Raw genomic sequence first — 25,422 nt, forward strand, 5'->3', positions numbered from 1 at the left:
CCCAGGAAGGAGATTCTTAACCTTTTATAAGATCACATTACTTTGAGGATATGATTTTTAAAAATATATTTACCCAACTTTTTCATATGATCTCAAGGAGTTCATTAAGCTTCTAAGGCCAATTCATGGCTTCAGTAACCACAGACCCCAAATTAAGAACTTCTGCATTAGGTGCCAAAAATGTGTGTAAGTTAACAAAATTTAGGGTTTTATTCAGAATGATCTTTAAAGATTTTTTTTCTTTTTTTGGCTGTGTTGGGTCTTTGCTGCTGTGCGCGGGCTTTCTCTAGTTGTGGCGAGCGGGGGCTACTCTTCGCTGGGGTGCACAGGCTTCTCACTGCGGTGGCTTCTCTTGTCGCGGAGCACGGGCTCTAGGGGCACGGGCTTCAGTAGTTGTGGCTCGCGGGCTCTAGAGCGCAGGCTCAGTAGTTGTGGCGCACGGACTTAGTTGCTCTGCGGCATGTGGGACCTTCCCAGACCAGGGCTTGAACCCGTGTCCCCTGCATTGGCAGGCGGATTCTTAACCACTGTGCCACTAGGGAAGCCCCTAAAGATTTTTAAATGATGATGAACTGGGCAACACTATAAATGTAAAATAAAAATAATGGCTAAAGCAATACTAATAAATACACTTTAGAAGAAGTGAATATTAGCAAAACTCTCTTAAGAAAAAAAAAAGTGGTAAAAGAGAGACAAAAAGGAAAAGAGAAATATTCTGCAAATTCTTTAAAAGACTGTCTACCTTAGCAGCAAAACTCTTCGTGTAGCAAATGTTTTCACTACTAAGTTGAAGACGTCAGCACATAAAGATAACTCCTAAGACGTGAGTCTCAAAAGTGACCTTGCAACTACTAAGACAGAAGATCATTTTTCTAGTGGTTAAGAGCACTGGCCTAGGAAACATCTGGATTCTAAGGACAGTTTTGTCATTTACGAGCTATATGGTCTTGAGTAATTACTTAACTTCTCTAAGCCTTAGCTACATTATCTGTAAACAGAATAAATTAGTTCATAGGGTGGCTGTGATGATTAAATGAGATAATAATACACATTAAACTTAGCACAGTGCCAAGTGGTCAATAAATGGCAGCTATTAGTTTTTGTTTAATTTCAATTAACCCATTTTCCTGGGCAGGGGTTTACAGTTTGTAAATTGTTACCACACATATAATCGTTTACGATCCTCTGGGGTAGGAACCACCGTATCCTCATTTTACAGTTTAAGAAACTGAACTCAAATGACTTACCCAAAGTCACTAATTAGTAGGAAAAGAAATCTGTACTTGCTTGACCATACTAGGAAGCAAGATTCAAAACTCCTTTCCCCCACAAAGCTTAGAAGCTCTGCCTTTTAAGTTTTGTTTAACCTTTTTCTTAAACTGTAATTAAATATATATAAAATTTGCCATTTAACCATTTTTAAGTGTACAGTTCAGTGCCAATAAATACATTCACATTGTTGTGCAACCATCACCACCATCCATCCCCATAACTTTTTCTTCATCCTCAAATGAAATTCTGTACCTATTAAACACAAACATCTCATTCCCCTCCTCCAACCCCTAGCAACCAGACTACTCTAAGGTCCCTCACATAAGTGGAATTATAACAATATTTGTACTTTGTCACTGGCTTATTTCACTTAGCATGATGTCTTCAAAGTTCATCCATGTTGTAGCATATATCAGAATTTCCTTCCTTTTTAAGGTAATGGACACGTGGGTTGCTTCCATTACCTTTTTAAAAGTATTGTTAACACTTATTTTGAGATTGGTTATCCACTTTCAGATTATTCACTCCAATTGTCCTTTTTTTTTTTTTTAAAAAAAAAGGGAAAATACAAGTAAACAGTTGATTTAATTCTTTAGAGTTTATAATACAGAACAGTAAAACCACGATACTGCGGGGGGATATTGTTTTTTCGGTGCGCCACCATGAATCAACACAAAGGAAAAAACTTGAAATGCAAATTTGATTTGGTAAGAGAGCAAAACAGTTAGTTAAAATAATAAATTAGCTTTAAGATTATCTATAAATCACTTTACATGCTATTCTTGGGACCTTTAATAAGGGATAATGGAAAGTTTCTATTGTTGGACATGAAACTAAAAAGTTCTTTAGGGTTGACCTGGGAGGGAAAGAGAGAGAAGTTGCTCAAGTGCCAGGAGTCTGGGAAAACCTCAGTAGATGACTCTCCTTGAAGCTACTCCGAATGAGTGCTAATACACTACAAAGACCAAACTGCTGCTATCTAAAAGTAACCCTAAATCACTCAACTAGTTTAAGGATGCAACTTGAATAGATGGGAGTTCCTCTACTTCGCCCTTTTTAACTGTGAGATGAGAGTTCCTCTACTTCGCCCTAACTGTGAGATGAGATTAACCACAAGCTTGAGCACACAGTTCTCAGAAATAGCTAAACCACAATGGAAGGGAGGAACAACTCTAGAGACTTTGAAAACAGTTAAGATTCAAAGATGCAAATGAATCGTGCACTTTGGCGATTGAAGGTGTGCATACAGGCTTGGGTTGTTAGCACGTACTACTACAGGCAGAGACAAAAAGAAAAAGAGCCAAACTACTAAAATCCAGTTTTATGAAATAATTTCAGACTACAGCCAGCGGGTGTTAAGAATGAACTGCCTTTCTTCGTGTGCACGGCTTGTAACAGAAACCTATGGTCACAAGCAAACTTATATGAAACAAGAAAACAAAACAACAAACACGGTAGCTTGAGCACCAGCAGGACCCGCAAGGGAGTGCTAGCTTTTCCGGCCGGCGGTTCAGAGCTACTGACCGCCCTTCAGCCCAAGTCTCCCGAAAGCCATACGGCTGTCACTCAGTCATCACAGACAATTTCCCTGGGGCGACCTCACTTTGAGATTCTCTCAAAGTTTACCAGAAATTCTCCCAAAGGATTCTTCTGTCCGCCTCCCCACCCCCAGGACACTTTCTCCCTCCAAGAATTACCCTTCCCCTCCACCCCACTATGCCCCCAGACGCCCCGAGACCTGCAAGCAAGCAGGATGCGATTTCGCCCTTGCTTGCTCCCAACTGCCGGGGGAAAGCGGCTGCTGAAAAGCAAACTTTCCGAGCGTTCACAGAGGGTGGGAGGGCGCGTGGCGCACTCACAGCTGGTTGATGGCGTTCTGCGAGATGACCGCGTTGGCAGAGAAGTAGGGGATCATGTCGGGGCCACTGAGGCTCCAGGTGCAGGCGGGGGGCGCCTTCCTCTCGCGGGCCAACGTGCTCAGGGTCATGGGGCCGGCTCAAGGCGCACAGCTCCGCATCCCGGCCCCCGCCCGGCTCCGGCACGAGGCGCTCGCTTTGGGCTCCGCCGGACTGGAGGCGCGGACAGCGCGGACTCCCGGCGGCAGAAGTGGGCCCGCCGGGTCGCGCAGAAGCAGCTGCCGTAGCCCTGGGGCTCGGCTGTGGAGTCCCGGCGGCCGGGCGCCTCCAGCAGCCCGCCCCAACTCGCGTCCGGGGCGGGGCGGGGCGGGGCGGGGCTGAGCGCGCCGAGGGGAGGGTCCTGAGACCAGAGAGGGTCGGCCCCGCGGGCGCCCCGCCCCGGAGCTCTTAGCACCCGCCGGATCCGCTGTCGGCGTCGGAGCCTGGGGAACAAGGGTCGGCCCCAAGCCACCTCGGCTTGGGTGAAGGAGTGAAGGGAGCCGGGGGGTAGGCCAGAAAGGCTCGCATTTCATTGGAATGTTTCAACAGAAAGGTCCTGCCTCTTAATCGGCTTTATGCATGAACCTCAAACAAACCCCATTTTTCAAATGACCTTAAAACTTTAAAAGGCTGTACACTCGCAAATGCAATAAATGTTTATCAACGGCTTCCTATGTGCTACGGGCTAGGAAAATGCTGAGATAAACTGGATTTTTTTTTTTTTTATAGTTGAAGTTGTGGTGGGGAAAAAAGGTCTATCTACACTGTCGATAACATCTGCTAATGTTTGTAAATAAATTTACTAACCATCCTCCAAACCAAGGATTCCCAGCCTTAACTGCACATATGAATCCACCTGTGGAGATTTAAAAAAATCCCAATGCCCGGTTGCACCCTAGACAAATCAAATCGGAATCTCTTAAGGTTGGGATCTAGAAGTCAGTATTTTTCAAAGCTCCCCTGGTAATCCCATTGCGCAGCCTGGGTGAGAACTACTGTGCCAAATGATCTAGAGAGGAAGACGGGCTAGAGATTATATCCTCACTGTACCGATGTGGAAACACTGAGGGTCTAGCCAGATGATCTTATTTGTAAGTGACTTAGATAGGAACTTAGATAGGAACTCCCGTTTTATAACTCCTGATCTAGGGCTTTCCCCACCAAACCCTATTCCCTGATGCTTTATGATTTTCCTTAACAACTCGCTGAGCAGTGCCTTTCACCTGAACAGGGACCAGCTCTGTAAAAAGAGAATCTCTTTTCTCTCTCACCTACACACTATGCTATGTGTAGTGGCTTACAAAAGGGACTGGCCCCCTGCAGGCACTCAGTGGAAGTTAGCTTCCTGGGTTTCCCTGGTGGTGCAGTGGTTAAGAATCTGCCTGCCAATGCAGGGAACACGGGTTCGAGCCCTGGTCCGGAAAGATCCCACATGCCGCGGAGCAACTAAGCCCGTGCGCCACAACTACTGAACCTGCGCTCTAGAGCCCGCGAGCCACAACTACTGAGTCTACGTGCTACAACTACTGAAGCCCACGTGCCTAGGGCCTGTGCTCCACAAGAGAAGCCCCCATAATGAGAAGCCCGCGCACCGCAACGAAGAATAGCCCCCGCTCTCTGCAACTAGAGAAAGCCCGTGCGCAGCAACGAAGACCCAATGCAGCCAAAAATAAATAAATTAATTTAAAAAAAAAGTTAGCTCCCTTATCTCTTGTCCTTACTGTCTCATCAGAACAAGTATTTTTGGGCATCAGTATTTTTAGCTTTTATGAATACTTGACTAAAATATACATCGATATAAGTTGCTTTAGGAATTCCAGAGCCAAAAATTAATAATTTTAAAAAAAGCGACTTCACTATCATAAGAGATCATGAGAAAAAAATATAAGAGAAATTAGAATTATAAAAGAGACTATAACTAGGAAGACCTCACTTTACTACTCAGCATATGCTAGAATCAAAAAGAAATAAGTCTTTGTTTTATATAAAATTTCAAACTTCTTTTCCTATTGGGAAGTTTGGCAATTTTCAAAATACTAGTAATGAAATAATCTAAACTATAAATTCTATGTCTACAACCAGAGTCCCTCTTTTGTTAGTTGATCCTTCTATAAAACAAAGTTGTTGCCAAGGCACTGAGGGACTGGAAATATTGCAAACTCATGCCAGAAATAGATATCTAAATTAGGAAGGAACTAGTTGGCAAGTGAAGAGTTAATGAAAGGTCTGGACTTTGGAGTCCAGTGCATCATCATCTTCATCCATCTCTAGGAAGGAAAAATTTTGAAAGATTTATTCAGGCTATGTCAGCAGGCACCCAAATGGCAGTGTAAGAAAAAATCTGCTGATACACCCCAAAATAAATTGCTTTAAATATCTGGCAAACTTGCCAGTTTGAAACTTCTTCCAGGCTGTAATTTATTACAGCCTCCTGCAGTGATTTTTAAAAAAAAACAAAAAACAAAAAAACCATAGCAGGCTGTTTGGAACAGCACTGTTAAGGTGAGTCCAGTTCCTTTTATGACACAGCAGTGATAGGATTTTATTGAAGTCAACACATAAATGACGCCGTTTAGGAAAAGATGATGTCATGGTAATCATTTGTATCTGCCGGAAAAAGAACTCAGCAGGAAATGTATCTTACTCAATGCAACACTTAATATCTCTGGCATTTAAAAACGATAGAGATAAAGATTTCATAAATATGTATACTTGTCTTTTATAAATAGGTTCCTATAGTGACACCCCATAAGTGCATAGTCCTTTGTTTCTCCTCAAAAGACTTCTGTCAGTGCCCATTCAACAAAAGGAGACTATTTTAACACCCCCATCGAGGCCTTTTCAAAAGCTTTTCAAAGTTAAATTCTCATTTTGAACTGTAATATAGAAAATTGGGAAAGTGCTAGAACATGCCTCTTGGTTTTTAAGGAAAAAAAAAAAATCATCTCTGCAGACTGAGGTACCTTTAAGGAAATAGTTCTTTCTACTACTGTTTCAAAAAGTTGAACAAATTCCGTTTCTTTTCACAATCTGCAGAGTGTCAAAATGTCAATCAATTTAGTTTCAGCTCAATTTAATCCTTTACTCTCCAGTGTCAGGAAACAAGGCTCTAGGGAGCAAGTTCTCTGTACCCAAGCATCTAGGAATTCAAAAATGATTCCAAATTAAATTGAGCAGCATGAAATAAACTAAGCTAGTTTTCTACTCCACATGAAGTCAGAAGGGGCTGTCTCTAAAAAAAAAATCTGCACAAAGGCCCTGAAGAAAAATCGCTGCATTTCTTTATACTGTTGCTTGAATTCAGTAGATTTGAAATGAATTTTGTCATGTCATTTGCTGACTATTTCAAGGGTCAGAAATATGAATATTCTAAAATGTTAATTTGGCTCTTGACAGCATTAGCTATGACCAAATTAAATTTTTTGTAGAGTCATATATTAATAGCATTAAAAAAATTTTAAAGTAATAGATGTCTCTTGTATCTATAAGATACTTCCATTACTATGTTTCCATGTGTCCCTCCATAAGGTATAAACACTGTAAAACTGTATAAAACCAGAGACTTGCATAGTGACCTAACTGTACTCCAGGACAGGTCCAAAGGTGAAATGTGAAGGATGTGAACATGCTTTTGTTGCTGTAACAAAATTTCAACATGGGTGGATCACTTGAATGGACAATAGCTAAGGAGCTAAAAGGTGACAATGTTATAGTATCAAAAACTGCGGGCTAGAAACCAGAGGACCTAAATTTAGTTCTAACACAGTCATTTAATAATCTAAGATTTTGGCCAAGTCACTTAACTTCATCTGTAAAATGGGATAATAAAACCCTAAGGAAATATCCCAAGATCTGTTTTTGGGAGAGTCGGGAACCTTAGGAAAGAAATTTCATCCAATCTGGAGATCCTGAAAAATGGATTTAATCCACTTAATGTAGTCATTTAGTTCAAAGCAGTACAGCCCAACAGTTAAAAACTCTGGCTGGACTTCCCTGGTGGCACAGTGGTTAAGAATCCGCCTGCCAATGCAGGGGACACGGATTCGATCTCTGGTCCGGGAAGATCCCACATGTTGTGGAGCAACTAAGCCCATGCGCCACAACTACTGAACCTGCGCAGGCTCTAGAGCCCATGAGCCACAACTACTGAAGCCCGTGCGCCTATAGAGCCCATACTCCGCAACAAGAGAAGCCACCACAGTGAGAAGCCTGTGCACCTCAAAGAAGAGTAGCCCCTGCTCACTGGAGCTACAGAAAGCCTGCACGCAGCAACAAAGAGCCAACACAGCCAAAAATAAATATAAATAAATAAATTTATTAAAAAAAGAACTTTAAAAATAATTTTTTTTAAAGTTTATAAAAAAAACCCAACAAACTCTGGCCTTGGAATTAATCGGCTGAGTTTGAATCCTAGTGCCACCATTAGCTATGAACTTTAAATAGCTACTTAACCTAGGGCTCAATATTAGTACCTAATTTATGAAGTTATTGGGAGGATTAATTAAATTAACACATATAAAGCACTGAAAAGAGTGCCTGGCACAAAAATCTACTTTTTGGCCTTAATGGCTCTGTAAGCTTAAGAGAGCTAAGGGAAAGGTTGAGGAGATTGCCCTTCAGGAATAAAATCAGAGAGTTGGAGCGTTCAATGAAGAATCTTAGATCAGAGTGCAGGACTATAATACATTTTTACATTTTTATTAAAATGTTTCTGCTTTTCTAACTCTTCCATGTATCTTATCCTTTGAGTGTTTCTCTGAGGTAAAATACCTATGTGCTTTTCTTTAGGTTGTTCAGAAAGCGTGTGTGTGCGTGTGTGGGGGGAGCAAGGGGACTCTGAAGTCAGTCTGGCAACCTTCAGGTAAAGTCCACTGTGCATTTTAGTTTATTCACTGAGAAAATGAAAATGTTGGACTAGAGATAATCCTCTATGCTCTTTTCCACCAACCTGAAAAACAGCTAAAGTGGGCAACATTAAAATGGCAATGAATCTGATATCAGAAAGTTCTAGACTCTAGCTACTTTGTCCACAGGCAGAACTTACTGTTCCAGCCCTGGTTCTTTTAATCTTAAAGTGGGATGGTAATGCTTACCTCCCAGGTTTACTAAGATACACAGACACAAGTGTTTGTAAACAGGACAGCACTAAATTTTTGTATTATTACCGTCCATAAATTGGCCAATCAGCTTCCAATAACAGAAAGCATTGTATTTGTTTGTATTTGGGATGAGAAGTTAATCAATGAATGAAAATTAAAATACAAATAAACTTCCCCTATATACCACCATTTCATTCAGGAAGTCTTTACTATTATTGTTTACCAGGCAGTTAATTATATATTGCCATCTTGTAGTAACATGAGATCTGCACTGCTTACTGGGATTTTGCTTTCTTTTTTTTTAAGCTTTGAAATAATAGTATTAACTTATATAACTTTATTTTTTAAATACCTAGTCATAAGAAAGAATGATTATACCAATCAGAAGACCTATTTGTATTTTTATGTTTTCTCTAAGGGGCTTGATCTAGAGAAATAAATAGTAAATTAATCTCCTGAGGGTCAAAAGGGAGAAAACCAACACTTTAAAGAGTTACAAAGCAAAAAGCCTGTTACCTAGAGCAGCACAACAGTCTGTCTCCTGTTAATCTGTAAAATGCTAGGATAAAACTCTCAAGATAATACCCCTAATTTTTAAACTTGTTGCCCAGACAGTACCTAGAGGTATCTTGCTACACTTAGTCAAAGGCACTCTTCATTCAATACAATACACTAAACTCTGTAAACAAAGGCTCTTAAAAGCGATCAAGTTTTGCAATCACCATGAGGCTAATAGTTTTATTTAAAAGAATATCTGACAATAGTTTTAAACACTGGATTAAACAATGTCACTGAGCCCTTCCAATCCTTTCTATGGAACTTTCCACCATAAGAGCAATGGGGAATACCGAAAAGATCTGCCTATCAACTCCATGAGAGGCAGATCTAAGGCACTCATCCCCCATAGGCTTAACCATATGCTCTAGTAGGAAGAGATGCCGAAATGCTGCTTTCTTCAGGTTACAAAAGCCTCACACTCTATTGTTTAGTAAAAATAATAGGCATTTATAGATCACTTTTCACATCCAACACACCTTACAAAACATTTAACCATTTAATACTCACAATCTCTTTAAACATTAAAAAAAATTTTTTAAACACATGCTCAAAAACATTTTTTTTAGTATTCAGAAGGATAAAGTAAAAGTCACTCTTCTCATCCCCATCATCCTACTCCCAGGGATGACTGTTAATACTTCCAGAAATTTTCCTTGCATAAGCAAACATTAATATATTGTAGCTGCTCTTTAAGAAACACACATGCACACAAGCCATAATTATATTATGCATATTATTCTGCTTTGTGTTCCCCACACACTTATCACTATATCTTGGACACTTTTCCATGTTTATAAAGATATACCTCATTCTTTTAAAGGAGTGCATAGTATTCTATTTTACAATTATATATAATTTATTTAAATAGTCCTCTACTGATGAACATTTAAATTGTTTCCAGTCTTTACTATTATATACAGTATCACTATGAACATGCTTTCACACAATCTTTGGGCATTCATGTGAATATATTTGTTGGATGGATACCTAGAGGTGGAATTGGCAGTTAGTTAAAATATTTTAAACATCTTAGGAATCGGCAGACATTATCAAATTGCTTTCCTAAAGGGTTTAGTTTTTTGTTTTCCACTGGAATCTTTGTGTCTCCTCCCACACTGTGATCTATTAAATTAACTCAGGGCCCAAGATTCTCTTCTACACATCTTTTACATACTGCATTAAAAAAAAATATATATATATATCAATATATATGTATATATACGTACATATGCGTACGTATATGTGTATAATATTAGAAAAGTAAAACATGCTTAAGGAAACTAGAGAAATATACTAAATTATACATAAAAATATGAAGAACTATATTATAGACAATTAATTTAAAAGAATTACTTAGACTGTAAAAAATATAGTACAAAAACTATTTTGAAGATAATTTTTAATTCAGAAGATGTTTTAAGATCTTGTTTGATGCTAATGATGTAGAAGACATTATAGGTGAATGAGCCAAATGTGGCCTAATACTATCAATGTCCTGAAATGGGGTGAGACAGAGACAGAAAAATGGGAAGTAAATTTGGGAGTAACATAATACGGAATCTAGAGGAGCTGAGAAGGTCTTGAAAGTAAAAACAATAACTGATATTTATTGAGCTGACACTCACTGTGTACCAGATCCTCTATTAAGAGTTTACATGCAGTATCTCAATTCTCACAAACAACCCTATGATTCTATTATTATCTTTACGAGGCTCAGAGAGGTTAAATGATTTGCCTGAGGTAATACAGTAGTATTTCAAACTCAGCCAGTTATTCTGCCTCCAGAACCTGTTTTGTTAATCAGTCTTCTACATTGTCTGCATGATTATGTAGGTTCACTACCGAACACGTTAAGTCTGAAAAGGTCTACTGCCAACAGGAAGAACTCCTGCGGACCTTAAATACCTACCTTCCTGCACCTGGTGTTTTTTCCTCTACTTGATCCTAGCTACAGCTAGCAGGTCCTGACAATAATAGGGACCTAACCCAGTGCTAAATATAGCAGTAAGATGATCTTCTGGCTGTTGTATACCATCCTCTTGCTACCAGATCCCTCAGAACTCTGTATTTCAAACTCCTATTCATCCCAAGACATTTTTCAAAGCACTTATATCTAAACATTTTTTTGTTTCCCTAGTTTTTTTTTACACAGCATCTTACATGAAGGAGGCATTTAATGTATTTGTGGATAATCATGGGATCATCATCTCATTTGATGTTTTAAATAAACCTACTAGCTGGGCAGGTACTATCATTCCTTGCTACAGTTAAGGAAAAGATGAACCAGACTAATGTCTAGGTGATAAGAAGCCTAGACTCTAGGCTAAGGTGTGTCCAATTCACCCAGTCTCAGATCCATTTACCTAAGCTGAGATGTGTCCAATTCAATCTGTCAACATACTATTGACAGATTAACTGAATACAATTGGACTAATCCTGAACACCTTAAGGCCAGGCACTTTAGATACTGATTATCAAAATGAGTTAAACCCTTTTATAATAATTCCCTACTTAAAACCCCCAAATAGTTCCTTGTTCCCTTTCAGATCAAGTCCAAGCTCTTCTTCTGGCCTTCAGATCCTCCATAATTTATTTATTTATTTATTCCTTTAATTTATTTTTGTCTGCGTTGGGTCTTTGTTACCGTGTGCGGGCTTTCTCTAGCTGTGGCGAGTGGGGGCTACTCTTCATTGGGGTGCGCGGGCTTCTCATTGCTGTGGCTTCTCTTGTTGCGGAGCATGGGCTCTAGGCGCACTGGCTTCAGTAGTTGTGGCATGTGGGCTCAGTAGTTGTGGCGCACGGGCTTAGTTGCTCTGCGGCATGTGGGATCTTCCCGGACCAGGGCTCGAACCCGTGTCCCCTGCATTGGCAGGTGGATTTTTAACCACTGCACCACCAGGGAAGTCCCAGATCCTCCATAATTTAAATCCTACTGTAATCCAGCCATTATGGCATATTATTCTCAACTCCATCTCTTCGCCAACACAATCAGTGTAACTATTTTTTACCCATTCTCCGAAAACAAATCCTTGCCATAATTAGGTGGTTTCTATCCTGTCCTCCTATATCTGAGTCTCCCTCTCCTCTCTGTTCAAATTATTCCTTCTCTGAGACCATTTTTATACAGGTTATCCATGTATAACATATTTTCAAGGCCTGGTTCAATTCTCAGCTCTTTCATTAATTAAAAACTCTACAGTGTTTTCACATACAACCTCACTTGATTCTTACTGAAATCCTGTGTATAGGTAAATAGAGCTAGCTGGGATTATCAGCTTCATTTTATTGGTGTGGAAATTGAGGCTCAAAAATTAAGGGACCTGCCCAAGTTTACATAGCAAGTGTCAGAGATAGGATTTGAACTGAGGCCTTCTGATTAAGTCCAATGATCAATTCCTGGTTTATAGTATGCTATGACTCTTTTCTAACACCTTTAGAATTTATTTATTTAAAAAAATAATAATAAATTTATTATTTATTTATTTATTTTTGGCTGCGTCGGGTCTTCGTTGCTGCGTGCGGGCTTTCTCCGGTTGCGGTGATTAGGGGCTACTGTTCGTTGCGGTGCGTGGGCTTCTCATTGTGGTGGCTTCTCTTGCTGTGGAGCACGGGCTCTACGCATGTGGTCTTCAGTAGTTGTGGCTCGCAGGCTCTACAGTGCAGGCTCAGTAGTTGTGGCGCATGGGCTTAGTTGATCCGCGGCATGTGGGATCTTCCTGGACCAGGGCTCGAACCCGTGTCCCCTGCATTGGCAGGCGGATTCTTAACCACTGTGTCACCAGGGAAGTCCCTCCTTTAGCATTATAATCTGTATTGTTATTCAAGGTCTTATTCTCTATTTTATGTCACATATGCCACATAATTTATCTCTCTGCTGAAGCAAATCACGTACAGTAACTCTCTTTTGTGGACTTCATAGAGCCTAGCACAGTGCTGGGCAAGTCATAAGCATTAAATATATTCTGGTTGGTTGATCCTTTACCCCACACCCCACTATATTCTGCTTAGGGCTCTAGATAAATATTCCCTGAAGGAATCAATATGTTAATGACAGAGGGTCTCTCTCCCTGGGAGCTCCTGATACGGGGAGAAATCCCTAGGACTCCTTTTCATTGCCTCATCTTTCTGCTGCCTCTTGCTCTTTGGGTAGATGCCTCCTTCATACAGAGAATACAGCAGAGGGCCTGGAACACAATCCAGTATGTAAGGGTTTTATTTTTATTTTCAAGCCTGCTCTAGACTTTCAGGAGCCAAAAGTTCAAATCGCAGCAGGATTGATTCAGCCCGTTCACAAGCAATTTAGTACTATGCAGTTTGTTTAGACTGATCAAGTTTCCAGGCCCTGGCTGAGCAGCATCATTATCTCTCCAAGCTTTCATGTATCAGCTTCCCTGGCCATATTTCACTTTCCATGTCTTTCTTCTCTGAAATCAGGTGAACATGCAAAACTACACAGTTATACACAATTTTGTACTTTTCAACAACCTTCAAATATCTTCAAGGAATTTAAATATAATACAGGAAGTTTTTGGGTTTTTTTTTCTTTTCCCTGCCTTGGTTAGGCAAAAATCAAGAAGGATGCAAAAGTTATACTCCTCAATTCTCAGTAGAAAGGGGGTACTCTGTATCATTCTTCAGCTAGTACATAAACTAACTGAGAAGAGATATGGTATTGCTCAATTCTATTCAATCCACCTCAGCTGGAAGGCCAACTGGACAATGGATCTTAAGTGAAATGAAAAATACTTTGCCAGGGGAAAAGAAGACTAGGTAGCAACTCTTTCTCTTAATGTTTAATTGTGAAATATTTCAAACATACAGCAAAGAACAGAGAGGATAACACACAGCCAGATACTCAGTAGACAGCAGGATCACGTTGTAACATTTTACTCTTCAGATTTTAAAACATTACAGTTGAAGCCCCCTGTGAACTTCTCTATGAGCACTTTCCCCTTCCTCTATGCACGTAACTACTCTCCTGAATTTGGTGTTCATCTTTCCATTCATGTGTTTATATTATGCATGTGGAATATTTTTCTTTAATATAAAACTCATTCAGAAAATTACAGCTTATAAGCATTGAACTTTCAAAAAATTTTTTCTTAAGGTTGCTATATAAAATACACATAAGAGAGTAAATAAAAACGTTTTCCTGCTTAAAAACTTCTAGTCCAGGGATGGATAGATGAGTAGATATATGACAAAGCCAATATAGCAAAATGTTAATTGTGAATCTAGGGGGTATGTGTATTTGAGTGTTTACTGTATACTTCTTTCAACTTGCTTGCATGTTTACATTTTTTTTCCTTTTATTTTATTTATTTATTTATTTATTTTTGGCTGTGTTGGGTCTTCATTGCTGTGTGCGGGCTTTCTCTAGTTGCAGCGAGCGGGGGCTACTCTTCGTTGCCGTGCGCGGGCTTCTCATTGCTGTGGCTTCTCTTGTTGCGGAGCACGGACTCTAGGAGTGTGGGCTTCAGTAGTTGTGGCACACGGGCTCTAGAGTGCAGGCTCAATAGTTGTGGCACACAGGCTTAGTTGCTCCGCGGCATGTGGGATCTTCCTGGACCAGGGCTCGAACCCATGTCTCCTGCACTGGCAGGTGGATTCTTAACCACGCCACCAGGGAAGCCCTACATATTTTTTTAATAATAAAATATTAGGAAAACCCCCCCCAAAATCTCTAGTTCATATTTTGTCTAAAAATCTCAGTGAGGAAGGACATCAACTGGTTTCAGATGCTTACGGATCTAGTATACTTACAGAAAACAATAATTAGGCTTGATAGTCTAATTACTGTTTAAGCTCTTACTTTATGGTATGTACCCAACAAAAAGAGAAAAGACCAGTTCCTCTAAGATTTATCTTCACAGAGCCACATCTTGTAAAGCAGCAATTTCAGCTTTGACCTTTCCATCCTTTTCTGGAGAGTTCATAAAATGATTTGTTTGTAATCCCTTTCTCACCATGATTTAAGCCCCCAAATGGAAAACTGTTTATGGTTGATAAGCACACCTAATAAAATGAGTGTATTAAAAATCAGAAGAGCAATACTTTTAAATGTTTTTAAAAGATTTTTATAGTCCTTCTCACAAACCTTCTAAATGAACTTATCTCAGGAAAATGCTCTGCTACAAGTTGATCTTGAGAAGAACTAGTACAAAAGACATTCACTACTGGTAAAATAAATACCACTGTGATATAATATTACACAATAGTACTTTGCCTACTGTTTGAGGTATTTTCATATTTGTATATTATTTTTGCCTGACAATAAGCACACTAATTTTTTTTTTAAGGAAGAGGAAACGGAGTCTCAAAGAATGAATCTACTTGTGTCAAGTCATGCAACCAATACAAACATAGGCCTCCTAACTTCAATACCAGTGCTCTTTTCATATAACTGAGAACAATGAACTAAAAATCTTTTTGTTTTAGTGGCATTTAAAAAATGACATTACCAGAAATTATACTATTTATCATTTGTTTGTAAAGTACTTTACCTTAAGTGGCCTAATTTAATAGTAATTACTCTTTGGGGTCGATATTTTCATAATTTTATAGGTAAAGTAACATATTCAGAGGAAACTAAGCTTAATGAAGACTGTTTTAATTACAGCATACTGCTTTCCAAAAGGAAGGTTCTTCAAGGAAAAGGATTATGTTGGGTTAAAAACAGCAATTCCATTTTGGGCAATGTGAGATATTGTTGCAGCAACACAATTCTTAACAAAAAATTTTTAAGAAAAATTGTGTACTTATTAAAATTAAATTTAATTAACATTTTAAATTAAAATTTAAAATATGTACAAGCTGACTTTTGAAAACTGAGCAAATAAAAAGATATGATAAATGATTGTCAAAAATAAAGTCAGTGAGTGCTCGCTTCGGCAGCACATATACTAAAATTGGAACGATACAGAGAAGATTAGCATGGCCCCTGCGCAAGGATGACACGCAAATTCGTGAAGCGTTCCATATTTAAAAAAAATAAATAAATAAAAAAATAAAGTCAGTGAAATTTACTGATTGCTGAACACTACTTATAATTATAGTCTTTTTTATATTATAGAAAATAAATTTTGGGCTTTGTGTGTGAGCCTAGTGACAGATTTAGCTAACGATGAATGAATTACAGTTAAAGAGTTATTTTCTTCTTATAATATTACCAGGTGTAATTTATTCTAGATATTACTGGAACAGAAGTGGATGATTAAATATGATGTTACAGTTAATTAAACGGTAATAAAAACATAAACCCCCCCCCCGCCCCACTCTGAAACTCTTACAGCTGAATGTAATCCAAAGTGGCACCTAAATACACATTTAAAAGTTAATTCTTTCATGGGCTTACCTGGCGGCGCAGTGGTTGAGAATCTGCCTGCCAATGCAGGGGACACGGGTTCGAGCCCTGGTCTGGGAAGATCCACATGTTGTGGAGCAACTAAGCCCGTGTGCCACAGCTACTGAGCCTGCGCTCTAGAGCCTGCAAGTCACAACTACTGAAGCCCACGTGCCACAACTACTGAAGCCCGCATGCCTAGAGCCCGTGCTCTGCAACAAGAGAAGTCATCACAATGAGAAGCCCGCATACCAGAACAAAGAGTAGCCCCCACTAGCTGCAACTAGAGAAAGCCCGCGTGCAGCAACGAAGACACACAGCCAAAAATAAATAAATAAAATAAATCTATAAAAAAAAAGTTAATTCTTTCAAGAAGAAATTTCGTCACTTAAAAAAAAGAAAAGCGGGCTTCCCTGGTGGCGCAGTGGTTGAGAATCTGCCTGCTAATTCAGGGAACACGGGTTCGAGCCCTGGTCTGGGAAGATCCCACATGCTGCGGAGCAACTAGGCCCGTGAGCCACAATTACTGAGCCTGCGCGTCTGGAGCCTGTGCTCCGCAACAGGAGAGGCCGCGACAGTGATAGGCCCACGCACCGCGATGAAGAGTGGCCCCCGCTCGCCGCAACTAGAGAGAGCCCTCGCACAGAAACGAAGACCCAACACAGCCAAAAATAAATAAAGAAAGAAAGAAAGAAAGAAAGAAAGAAAGAAAGAAAGAAAGAAAGAAAGAAAGAAAGAAAGAAAAGCACACAAATACCTGTCTTTGTGGGCTATAAGTGTTCTTTGTAAAGATATAATCCCTGTTTAAAGGCATCTTAATTCTGCACAGCCACCCCATCTCCAAAGACCAATATTGATATCGGACTATACAGAGTGATACGGCTTGAATGATGGATGTATTCCATCAAACATTAAGTTCACATCTCTGAAGGGAGTTCAAATTTTGCTCTGCATCAAAAAAACCCCATAAGGGGTAGCCATGTTTTCCCCTAAGAACCCTGTTTTTTACAAAATCTCAAGGGAAAGAGAGCTTTAGTTAGTCAAACTGAAGCATTAACTATGAAAAAATTTCTGCTTACTCTTTTACATGGGCATAGTAAGTACTGGAATGATAAGTACTAAGAATCTAGGGAAAATTCTGTAATAATAAAAAAAGGAACCCTAGGAAGCAGAATATTACATTTCTTATGCTGAACCTTCAAAATAGGGCTTTTACAGTCCTAAATGTTAATTTATGTTTGGACATATACGATACTTATTGTTTATATTTTACAGATGGGTAAACAGAGGCATACCAAAACAGTGAATGCCAATTTTGTCAGGTACCATGTTAGTGTGAGATATTCAAAGAAGTATGAGAATATATAATTATATACTAAACAGCTCCCTGTAAAGCAGGGGAGACAGATGAGATATGTGAAAAAAGTGGCCCTCAGTCCACCAAACTACCCAATCCTCCTCCCTGAACAGCATGCTTTTTACAGGTTTGCATTTGCAGATGTTGTTCACTTAACTTGAAAAACCTATTCCTCCCCTCCTCTCATCACTACCCAAAGCTGTCTGGTTAATGCTTTTATTCAAGATGCCTTCTGTAAAGGTTATAGTGGGTTATAAATGTTCTTAGTAATAGTAAATAATTTATTGAGCATTTACTGTGTGCTAAGCATCATGCCAAACTATGTAAATGAATGATATCTCATTTCATCATCACGGCAATTTTATGAGAACTGCTAACCAGCGTTCACTTTTAAGGAATTTCCTGGAGTAACTGAGAGTCTCCATTCTCTCTGTAAAGCATCCTACCATAGTAGCAGAGATGCTCCTGCCTAACAGGTTACTCCTCTCTAGTATGCCTGTTCACTTCTGCTTTTACAAGTTGGATGCTCGTCAAGAATATTTGTATTTGTTTTAAGAACTGTTGGTTCCGATGTAAAGAATGGACTTGAGGACACGGGAAGGGGGAAGGGTAAGCTAGGACAAAGTGAGAGAGTGGCATGGACATATATACACTACCAAATGTAAAATAGATAGCTAGTGGGAAGCAGCCACATAGCACAGGGAGATCAGCTTGGGGCTTTGTGTCCACCTAGAGGGGTGGGATAGGGAGGGTGGGAGGGAGATGCAACAGGGAGGAGATATGGGGATATATGTTTATGTATAGCTGATTCACTTTGTTATACAGCAGAAACTAACACACCATTGTAAAGCAATTATACTCCAATAAAGATGTTAAAAAAAAAAAGTGACAGAAACAAATCCCTCCCCCCCCCAAAAAAAACCCTGTTGGTTCCTACTGCAATCATAATTATGTAATTTAATGAAACATTATGTAAACCAATTATGTATGAATACAAAAATAATTTATTTCTATGAAAATAAAGTCGGATGCCTTTGAAAAACCTAAAAAGAGGAGAGTTACTTTAAAAATTGCTGTTGAAGCCTCTTCAATAATTGGTGCTGGGGGCTTCCCTGGTGGCGCAGTGGTTGAGAGTCTGCCTGCCAATGCAGGGGACACAGGTTCGAGCCCTGGTCTGGGAAGATCCCATATGCCACAGAGCAACTAGGCCCGTGAGCCACAACTACTGAGCCTGCACGTCTGGAGCCTGTGCTCCGCAACGAGAGGCCGCGACAGTGAGAGGCCCGCGCACCGCGATGAAGAGTGGCCCCCGCTCGCCACAACTAGAGAAAGTCCTCGCACAGAAACAAAGACCCAACACAGCCAAAAATAAATAAATAAATAAATTTATTTAAAAAAAAAAAATAATTGGTGCTGGGAAAACTGGACAGCTACATGTAAAAGAATGAAATTAGAACACTCCCTAACACCATATACAAAAATAAACTCAAAATGGATTAAAGACCTCAATGTAAGGCCAGACACTATAAAACTCTTAGAGGAATATATAGGCAGAACACTCTATGACATAAATCACAGCAAGATCCTTTCTGACCCACCTCCTAGAGAAATGGAAACAAAAGCAAAAATAAACAAATGGGACCTAATGAAACTTAAAAGCTTTTGCACAGCAAAGGAAACCATCAATAAGATGAAAAGACAACCCTCAGAATGGGAGAAAATATTTGCAGATGAAGCAATTGACAAAGGATTAATCTCCAAAATTTACAAGCAGCTCATGCAGCTCAGTATCAAAAAAAAAAACCAACCCAATCCAAAAATGGGCAGGAGACCTAAATAGACATTTCTCCAAAGAAGATATACAGATTGCCAACAAACACATGAAAGGATGCTCAATATCACTGATCATTAGAGAAATGCAAATCAAAACTACAATGAGGTATCACCTCACACCAGTCAGAATGGCCATCACCAAAAAATCTACAAACAATAAATGCTGGAGAGGGTGTGGAGAAAAGGGAACCCTCTTGCACTGTTGGTGGGAATGTAAATTGATACAGCCACTATGGAGGACAGCATGGAGGTTCCTTAAAAAACTAAAAATAGAACTACCATACCACCCAGCAATCCCACTACTGGGCATATACCCTGAGAAAATCATAATTCAAAAAGAGTCATGTACCACAATGTTCACTGCAGCTCTATTTACCATAGCCAGGACATGAAAGCAACCTAAGTGTCCATCGACAGATGAATGGATAAAGAAGATGTGGCACACATATACAATGGAATATTACCCAGCCATAAAAAGAAATGAAATTGAGTTATTTGTAGTGAGGCGGATGGACCTAGAGTCTGTCATACAGAGTGAAGTAAATCAGAAAGAGAAAAACAAATACCGTATGCTAACACATATATATGGAATCTAAAAAAAAAAAAAAAAAAAAATGGTTCTGAAGAACCTAGGGTCAGGACAGGAATAAAGACAAAGACGCAGATGCAGAGAATGGACTTGAGGACACGGGGAGTGGGAAGGGTAAGCTGGTACGAAGTGAGAGAGTGGCATGGACATATATACACTACCAAATGTAAAATAGATAGCTAGTGGGAAGCAGCCGCATAGCACAGGGAGATCAGCTCGTGCTTTGTGACCACCTAGAGGGGTGGGATAGGGAGGGTGGGAGGGAGACGCAAGAGGGAGGAGATATGGGGATATATGTATATGTATAGCTGATTCACTTTGTTATAAAGCAGATACTAACACACCATTGTAAAGCAATTATACTCCAATAAAGATGTTAAAAAAAGAAAAAGAAAAGAGATGAACAGGGTAAGAATTGCTGGTGAAACCAACTGGGATACTATGGGCAGAGTGTATAAGGAGAACCAGCAAAGAATGACGATAAGAAAGCCAGAGGTGAGAACTGCAGAGAAGAATGGTCAATAGTGTCATTTAAGATGGGGATCAAAAATTATTCACTGGCAATCTTAACAAGAACAGCAGTTTGAGTAGTGGAGGGAAAAAAAAGTCAGATTTCATGGGTTAAACAGTGAATGTGAGCTGACAAAGGAGGCAGTAAATACAGACTGTCCCTTCAAGAAATCAAAATAAACTTGTAGTTTGAGGTGAAAACAAGGTTATGGGATGGTATTTTAAAATTATATTTTAATTTCTTTTAGTCTGATAAAGACCTGACCGTGTTTATAAGATGAGGGAAACAAGCCAACAGAGAGAGGTAAAACATTGTATTTAACCCTATGACAAATTAAAACATTAAATAATAGTCACAATAAATCTTGATAAAGGATACAATATTTAAAGAGTCTAAACTCCATGAAACAGGAATATTTTTACCAAAGGTATAGATGCCAATAAGACCATTAGAATGCTTTGCAGATTAAAAACCTTCCAAAAATGTGTTCACATACTTGAACCTTAAAGATCCGTATCAAGTTGGCTCAGAAGTCATTTTCCAGAAATTTCTAGAATGGCAGAGAAATGTAATTTTGTGTGTGTGTGTGTGTGTGTGTGTGTGTGTGTTAAGGATAATTTAATTTCTCATTCTCGACATATGCTTGACATCTAAAGAGATCTGCATAGGCTTATTTTCTGCTACATGGCATTAAGAGTTTAAAATACCCCCAAATAAATTAAAGTATGTAAAAAATAAACAAAAGCCTAGAGTGAGGAGAGATTAGGGGGTAATTCAGTTAATGAGCTTTACGTGGTGGAATCTGGTATTCTAAAAATTGAGCTCCTGCATAGTTACCTTATCGCACACAGTTAAGGGACTTGGAATTTCATATGTAACTTCTGGCCAGCAGGTTATTTTTTAAAAAATAAGAACCATTTCTTCTTTTCAATCACAGGTAAAATCTCCAACTTAAAAACAGTAACACACGTGAACTTCTTATTGGCATCATATTTTTAATATTTGTAATTATCTGTAATCTTCCCAAATATGCCTTTCCTATATTCTACATGGCCTGTATTTTCCTGTCCCAGAGGGTATCAATTATAAATATTTTATGTGGCTAAAGACGCAGCAGCAACGTTATGTGTGTGTGTGTGTGTGAGAGAGTGTGTATGTAACGTATATATGTTATAGATCATCCTTTTAACAGAAAGCTTAGAGTTTGGTTTTCTTAAAATTAAGTCATTTGGTATTCTGTAGAATTCACATACCAATCTACCTAAGACAATCACCATTTAACTCAGTTGAACACTAAAAGTGATTTCATTGATTACATGTTCCAGCTGTTAAGAGGAATAGTTTTGCAAAACAAAACAAACAAAAAAACACTGGCCTGCCAGTTATATTTAAATTTAGTTGAAAACCTTAATGTATCAACTGCCTTTTTACTTTTTTTTTTAAGGGGGGATGAAGAACTAGGCTATAGTGATTCTGAAGGTTTCTGAAATACTGTAAAGATTTACTTGTTTATTATGGACATAAAATTATGATCCTACTTTTAGAAGAGCTCAGTTTATAATAATAAAAAGGAATATTAGTAATAATAATAATAATAATAGTTACCACTTGTTGAGTGCCTATTATTGTGATAGGTACTTAACCTTTATATCTCAAATCCTTGTTTCTGTTATAGAGTTGAGGAAATGGGCTCAAAGAGCCTAAGTATCTTTTCCCAAAGCCTGAAAATGGGTGGAAAGTATGGTTCTTTATTCATTCCTTCTACAGAAAACTAATGAGTACCATCTATGTGCCAGAATTTAAGGATACAATCATGAACAAGATATTGTCTTTGCTCTCACTCAGTTTAAGTGGCAAGAACAGACAACAAGTAATGTGTAACAACAGTGTTGGAAGTGCTGTGAAGGGGAAGCAGAGAGTTCTGTTAGAGCATGAGGTGAGAATTTTTCCACTGAAGAGTAAGGATTATTATAAGCAAAGGTGGCTCATAACCAATTATGTGTTTTAAATAGTTTCTAAATTTCCTGACCTTTTGTTTGGCGTATTGGCAGAATAGCTGTTTTAGGGTTGGTTTAGGTAATCCATAACAGGTCCTTTCTTCTTCCTCCAAATGGGTCCTTGGCTTGGGGAAATTCTCAGTGAATAATTAATACCAGAATAGTCTGCCAGTTATGTTTATTAATACAATTTTTTTGCCTCAGGATGGTGGAATAGCAGTGAGTCAGAGAAGCAGATGAGTCTGTGCTCAATAAATATTCATTGATGAATGAAGCAAGATGATCAGTACCTTTAAACAGGGTTTTACAAATAGCATCCAATGGCTGTGACTTTAGGTAATCATCCAGGTTGAATCAGATTTGACTTACTGACTCAGAGATGGGAAGCTCCCATTTCTAATTCAATACTAGGCTTGTACTAAATAAGAACTTTATTAGTATATGAAGTGTGACAATTTCTCTTCTTGCTTTTCCTCAGTAAATGATCTTAATATTATATGATGTAAATGGTGTCAGTCATAGTACAGAGTTAGAGAAATTAGGCTGTGAGTTTGTGAAATTAAAATGGAACAGAAATAAGAAAATACTAGTGAAAGTACATCACTTTATATCTTGCCTTAATACTTGGTGCTTGATATTCATTTAAGCTTTCCTATAAACAATTCTATTTGCATTTTCAACAATCCTATAGGATAGATGGGCAGATGCTATCCTCATTTTACAGATAGACAGGAAGGCTCAAACAGAAGTGAATTTTTATCCATAGAAATATTATTATAATGATGATAGAAAAAATAATGTAGTCCAATTCTCTGCCATTACACAGGTATAATAAAAAATGTTTGATGCTTATAATTTATATACATTTATATATATTTCCTTTTAGATTACAGTTTGAAAAACAGACGCTGCGCTGGGGTAAGTTTTCACTTTTACTTGGGAAATCTTTTGTTTTTCAGAAATCTTGTTCTCTAATCACCTGATGAAAATATAGCAAGCATTTTGAACTATCTTTTCTAAAGACTAATAGTCTACAAATAATACTAATATTCAACACATCAGTTCTAATAAATGCTTTACTCATCATCTTCTGAGATAATTAAATATGAATGTTGAAGTGATATGGAATTTGATGATGGCGGCAATTTGAGAGTTCATTTGAGTTATAATAGGAAATCTTTCTGTAGTGTTTATTTCCTTTAAAATATGTTTAACACAAACACATACAGGTGATACATAAATACATATATATAATTTTTCTTACTCTGAAATATGTACTTGTGTGTGTGTATACCCTGTGTGTGTACAAACACATACATATGTATATGTAGATATACTTCAGGGTAAGAAAAATCATGAATTTCAGGAGTTCCTACAGTTCATACTGTTTAAACCCATAAGCACAAGAATATCAGAAGGAGAGAAGAAAATAAAAACTTGACCTTATACTGAACTCAGCAGTTCTGATATTAAGTGTTCAGAATAAACCTTTCCTAATAGCCTCTTATCCTTTCATCCAAAACAAATAACTTGTAGTGAACAAGAAAGGAAGTATATTAACTTTATTAATTTTTTAAAGTTTCCTGAAAATTTTCTGGAGGAAGGTAGATTCTGATTTTGGGAACTGCAGTGGGAGTGTAGAGAAGTAGGGAAAAGGATGAGCAAATCTTTGATTCTTTTTTGTAGGCTACTTTTTTAAAAAATGAAATTAATTACACCTTTTATTCATTTGGGAAAATCATTTTTGGAGAAGGTACCAGCACTACAGAAAGTTAATCATCCAGCCATGAATTACTTTTAAAGCCACAAGATGGATTTTTTTTATCAAGCTTCCCTAGCTTCAACTCATATATTTATCATTCATTTGCTCAGTAATTTAACAATTAGGTAATGCATGCCTACTGGTTGCCAGGGCTCGGCCTGGATCTTGGGAATGTAAAACCAAGGCATGCATGCGAGCCGACGGCATATGAGGGGAGACAAACAAGAGTGTGAAAAATGATGAAGTCCTTCCTTAGAGAAAATTACTATGAACTTTTCAATGTTAATTTTATTCACCAAATTAATATACAACAGACTTGCAAAATTCAACACAGTTTTAAAGTAGGATTAACAGCAAGTACACTTTTTCATGAGTGAGTGAAACTATTTTCTTTTTTTTTTGGATATATAGTTGTCTTTTATTTGTATGTTCTGATTCGTTGTTGTTGTTGATGATGAAAAGAAAAGAAAATCCTTAATATAGTAGCTCTCCTGTCCTGGATGTATGCATTCAAACTCATTCCCTGGGTTTCCTTGGCTGCACTGTTTTTTCTGTAGGTAGGGCCTTATCCTGAGATAATACCACTTGATGGTCTTGCTGAATTAGTAAAGCCAATGCCAAAACAAGTCATCAATACTTTATCTCTGCCCTTGAGTTCTTCACAACATGGCTTTATTTTAAAATTTTAAACATAATCTGGAAAAAACTCTTCAAATGCCTCAAAAACTATGGTAAGGGGAAGACAGCAGGGCTAGCAGGACTTTGGAGCACGAGCAGCCTCTAGGATCAGGCTATAGTTAGTAGAATCTACACATTTGCCTGTTTAGACTCCTTCCAGCAGCAGCTTGGTTGGCATAGTTTCTGCCAAGATCCACTGGAGCACTGCTGCCCCCGGCCCTGAAGGTTGAAGACCAGTTCAGCACTCAGGAAGGTTCTTTTGGTGGTCTTGGCAAAAAGTGATAGCCCCAAGCCCAGAGCCTTCCCAGGATTGGCCCCTTTCACATGGTCTGCATAAATAAAGAAAGAAAATGTTGAAGGTGCTCCCTCAAGTGCCACAATTTGGTTAGTCATTGAAGGTTATACATCTATGGAGTAGCCCTCTAATACTTTTGATTTATCTAGGATCTGTGAGCTGAATAGGTCTCAAGACCTTCCTTATAAGACATGAGAAAAATACTTCGCCACCTCTAGGAGGCATCCCCATTGC

The 25,422-nt window shown here is 38.6% G+C and overlaps 1 protein-coding gene, 1 non-coding gene and 1 pseudogene across 6 annotated transcripts in view; 1 reads left to right on the top strand and 2 right to left on the bottom strand.

The window, feature by feature from the left end:
• Positions 1–25,422, bottom strand: part of SSH2 (slingshot protein phosphatase 2) — a 245,388-nt gene that overhangs the window by 106,595 nt on the left and 113,371 nt on the right. The window contains exon 1 of one of the 5 annotated variants that reach the window (XM_036835258.1): positions 3,132–3,467. The exons of the other annotated variants lie outside the window; for them this stretch is intronic. Within the exon in view, the coding sequence (XP_036691153.1) occupies positions 3,132–3,259 (128 nt within the window). The 5' untranslated portion in view covers positions 3,260–3,467. Of the gene's footprint in view, positions 1–3,131; positions 3,468–25,422 lie in introns of those variants that run through there. 5 annotated transcript variants of the gene reach the window in all.
• On the top strand, positions 15,703–15,809 carry LOC118887616. Its single transcript, XR_005018091.1, has one exon. It is a non-coding gene; the product is annotated as a U6 spliceosomal RNA (small nuclear RNA).
• LOC118886597 lies at positions 24,781–25,413 on the bottom strand (annotated as a pseudogene).

The sequence above is a fragment of the Balaenoptera musculus genome, chromosome 20, assembly GCF_009873245.2.
Source record: "Balaenoptera musculus isolate JJ_BM4_2016_0621 chromosome 20, mBalMus1.pri.v3, whole genome shotgun sequence".
In the NCBI taxonomy this organism is placed as follows: Eukaryota; Metazoa; Chordata; class Mammalia; order Artiodactyla; family Balaenopteridae; genus Balaenoptera; species Balaenoptera musculus.